The sequence below is a fragment of the Sinocyclocheilus rhinocerous genome, unplaced genomic scaffold (assembly GCF_001515625.1).
Source record: "Sinocyclocheilus rhinocerous isolate Xijiao unplaced genomic scaffold, SAMN03320098_v1.1 scaffold751, whole genome shotgun sequence".
Lineage (NCBI taxonomy): Eukaryota > Metazoa > Chordata > Actinopteri > Cypriniformes > Cyprinidae > Sinocyclocheilus > Sinocyclocheilus rhinocerous.
The window spans coordinates 1,316,312-1,320,127 of record NW_015657293.1 but is presented as its reverse complement, the minus strand read 5'-3'; the positions used below and the strand labels follow the sequence as shown (position 1 = coordinate 1,320,127).

Here is a 3,816-nt window from a genome sequence, read left to right as displayed (position 1 = left end):
GTAAGGGACGTAACATTTCCGTCACACGCTTGAGGTATTCGGCCAATCACAACGCACTGGATAGCTGGCCAATCACACCTCACCTCGCTTTTCAGACCGATGAGCTTTAAAAAAAATCGATGTGTTTCAAAAAGGCGGGGCATAGAGGAGAAACAATAATGTACAGTATGTGGACAATAATGTGTTTTTTTTTTTTACTTTAAACTGCATAAACACATTTCATTACACCAAATACACAAAATAATGTTCTTTTTAGCAGCATCATATGACCCCTTTCATTTCCTATGCTGAACACAAAAGAAGATATTTTGAAGAATGTTGGTAACTAAACCATTTCAGTTCCTACTCAGTTTTTGTCCACACAATGGAAGTCAATGGAAACCAAAGCTGTTTATTTACAAACATTCTTCAGAATATGTCTTCCCAAGAAGAAAGAAAGTCATACAGGTTTGGAATGACTTACGATTTCAAAGAATTTTCATTCTTCCCTGGACTATCCCTTCAAAATGCAATGCTTTACAAATGCAGTTTATACAGCAAAATTAATGGAAAACAAAAACTCTCATGGGGCAGAATGAATCTACCTGTTCAACAAGTCCGTCAAGGTTTCTATGGCAACAAGAGGGTCAAAACAAGGGGTCATGGAATGGCCAGGGGCAGGGGGGGGGTTATGATCCCTGTGAGGGTGGGAGGACAGAAAGTTTATCTTTTATGTGTTTATGACGTGTATTTGTTTATTTGTGGGGGAAGGGCTACCAACCTTAAAGATAAAATCTCAAATCACACACACACACACACACACACACAAACTCCCTTTCACTTACAGTAATTGTATTAGTAGTGGAGGAAATTTTACCCTTTGTCTTTTTTTAGCTTGACATTTAAAGTCTAATTTATATACATAACTAAAAAATATATATACTTTTTATAGTGAATATGTATATAAAATGCATATAAAGCAATACACATTGGCATCTCCTTCTTCTCTCGTTTTCCGCTCCGTAAGGTCAGTGAGAGTAGAAAGGTCACTCAGAAGTGAAAGGTCAAGGCTGTTGACTATACAGTTGTATTCTGGTATGTGCAGTGACCAATCCAGTGTTTCTATAGCAACACTCATCAGCTGGACTTAATGTAACTGTTGAATTATTGAGTTTCAGGTTCTGTAAAAATGAAACACGTCATATTGGGTTTGTGTGTGTTTGTGTTGTCCACAGTTGCTGAATGTGTGTGTGCATATATGTGCCAAACAGATGCTGGAAACACAGCTGTAAAATTTGGAAGTCCTGGCAACCTTTGTGTGCGCTAAAAACAAGCTGGTCATCTTAGAGTATATGTGTGTTTCCTTAATGTACTTCATGTTTTAACATCTAAATTTTAAAATTTAAAATTTAAGATAAAAAAAAATAATAAAAGTACTTCAACCTGTGACTGACTCGAACAGATTCACATTTTTATGTTGCAAAAAAATAAAACTAGGTATACTAGCTCTTACACCATAAATGTAGTGTAATATTATTCATGAATAATTTACGCCAACAATAATCGTTCATTCTCTTCAGACAGCAATGGTAAATCATTCTCTTATTACCCGTCCATCTGACACACCTCTATCCAGAGGGTCAAGACATGAGCCCGCTCTACCGGAGCAGAAACTACTGGTTAATTACATAGCATGGACGTTTGATACACTTTCTGTGCTAATATCACATTATTTTGCATTTTACCGAGTCACATAAAATGATCACATTTGCTGAATCCTGTCAATCCAGGATGCCAATCCTGAATATGCAGTGACGTCTTTATATTGTAAATTGCAGTATTATTCCAACACTCTTAAAAAACAAGGTTCCAAAAGGAGGTTTTCACAGTGATGATATAGAAGAACCATTTTTGTTCCAAAAAGAACCTTTCAGTGAACAGTTCTTAAAAAGAACCAATTTTATTAGTGTGAAGAACATTTTAACCTGTTTTCACTATAAAGAACCTTTTATAGATGCGAAGAGTTCCATTGATGTTAAAGGTAAAAATCAGAGATGAAGATAAAGAACCTTTAGGAGTGAACGATCTTAGGGCCATCACATCCCATAATAACATATATGGGCTTTAGTAGGAAACAGAGCAAAGATATTCAACTTCTATTTTTTCCAGTTAAAAAAAAAGTTTATATTTAATATATTATAATTATTAATATTCTAAACAAACTAGTGTAAATTGATGAATAAATATATATTTTTGTACATATAATTTGTTATTTTTTCTCTATTGATTTATCTTCACTGATTAAAAATGCTTCAGCTGCTTGTTTGTTGTCATCGACGTGTTTTTGTGGCGCTCGAGGGTGATTCGCTCAAGTTCAAAAGTTCATCTTTTACGATTCCTCGCGGACGTGCATATAAAAAACATTCCTCAGCAGCGCTTTAAAAGACCTCACTGTCCCCAAACTCCAGCTCTATACGTCCATTCATTACATTACACACACATTTACTCCATACACGGGTAACAAATTACAAATTGCATTAACATTGCACAATGTTCCATTGAGAAAGCTCTAAAAGTAGGCTATATTATTTAAAACAAATCTGGAAAGGATAATTTGAGAAACAAGAAAGCAAAACAATACACTTTGCCTGAATTATGCCCTCGTGCATAATACAAGATTCAGAACTGTAACTCAATTTTCATCTGAGACTGCATAACTGTGCACGGGAATCAGAAACTCACCGGCGCTCAGTAATTTGTCCCGTTTGGAGAAGTCAAATCCTTTGGGTCGGTTCTCCACCTCCATCCTCCTATAGATGAACTGAGCGTGTCTCTCTCCTCGGTCCGGCTGCACTCTGAGCTCTGAGCTCTGACCTCTGCTCTCCGCGCGCTCATGTCAAACGCTCATGTTAGCGTGAAAACACCTTGCTCAGGTCACGTGACGACACGCCCCCGCGACGCCATCTGGGATTTAGAGTTCATCAGATAGATGGATGGCTGGATGGATGGATGGATGGATAGATGGATGGATGGATAGATAGACTTTTAAACACTAACTATAAACTTTATAACAGAATCACAGAATCAGAGACCCGCTCATGTCATATCTCATTCAACAATTTTATTGTCCTCTGCTGCCTCCCTCTGGTCATTTACTTCAATACACCTGTCACTGAGGTTTTGTAGAATGTCTGACGTCAAGCCAAGAGGCCCAGAACCAATAGGCTAAATATAAAAGAATAAAAATCGGAGATAAAATAAAAGGATTCAAGTGACTTCAATCTGAATTCAAGTCAAAATTTTGTCTTGAAAGTGCAGCGTAAATGCATGTTATAGAACCCTGCATGGTTAATTAGGCTTATTTACATTTACATTTAGTCATTTAGCAGACGCTTTTATCCAAAGCGACTTATGATGACAATGGAAGCAATCAAAATCAACAAAAGAGCAATTATACGCAAGTGCTATAACAAGTCTCAGTTAGCTTAACGTAGTACACGTAGCAAGTTTTTTTTTTTTTATTATATAATAAATAAAAAGAAAACAGATAGAATAGAAAAAGAATAGAGCAAACTAGTGTTAGAGGTCTTTTTTGCTTTTGTTAATTGTATAATAATTCAAAAGAAAAGGAATAGATAGAATAGAAAAATAATAGAGAAGCTAGTGTTAGTGTGCAAGTCTAAAAGTTTTTTTTTAATTTATTTTTTATTAAAGAATAGAATAAGAATAGAGATAGTTAGAGTTAGAGGGTCAAATAAAGATGGAAGAGATGTGTTTTTTTGAGTTGGGCAGGTCATTCCACCAGGAGGGAACATTTAATTTAAAAGTCCGTGAAAG

The 3,816-nt window shown here is 35.9% G+C and overlaps 1 protein-coding gene across 1 annotated transcript in view; it reads right to left on the bottom strand.

Annotated features, from left to right (window-relative positions):
* The window catches only part of LOC107720892 (nuclear receptor subfamily 6 group A member 1-B), a 26,217-nt gene extending 23,305 nt beyond the window's left edge, over window positions 1–2,912 (bottom strand). The window contains exon 1 of the mRNA XM_016528721.1: window positions 2,722–2,912. Within this exon, the coding sequence (XP_016384207.1) occupies window positions 2,722–2,785 (64 nt within the window). The 5' untranslated portion in view covers window positions 2,786–2,912. The remainder of the gene's footprint in view (window positions 1–2,721) is intronic.
* Between the last annotated feature and the right edge of the window lie 904 nt (window positions 2,913–3,816).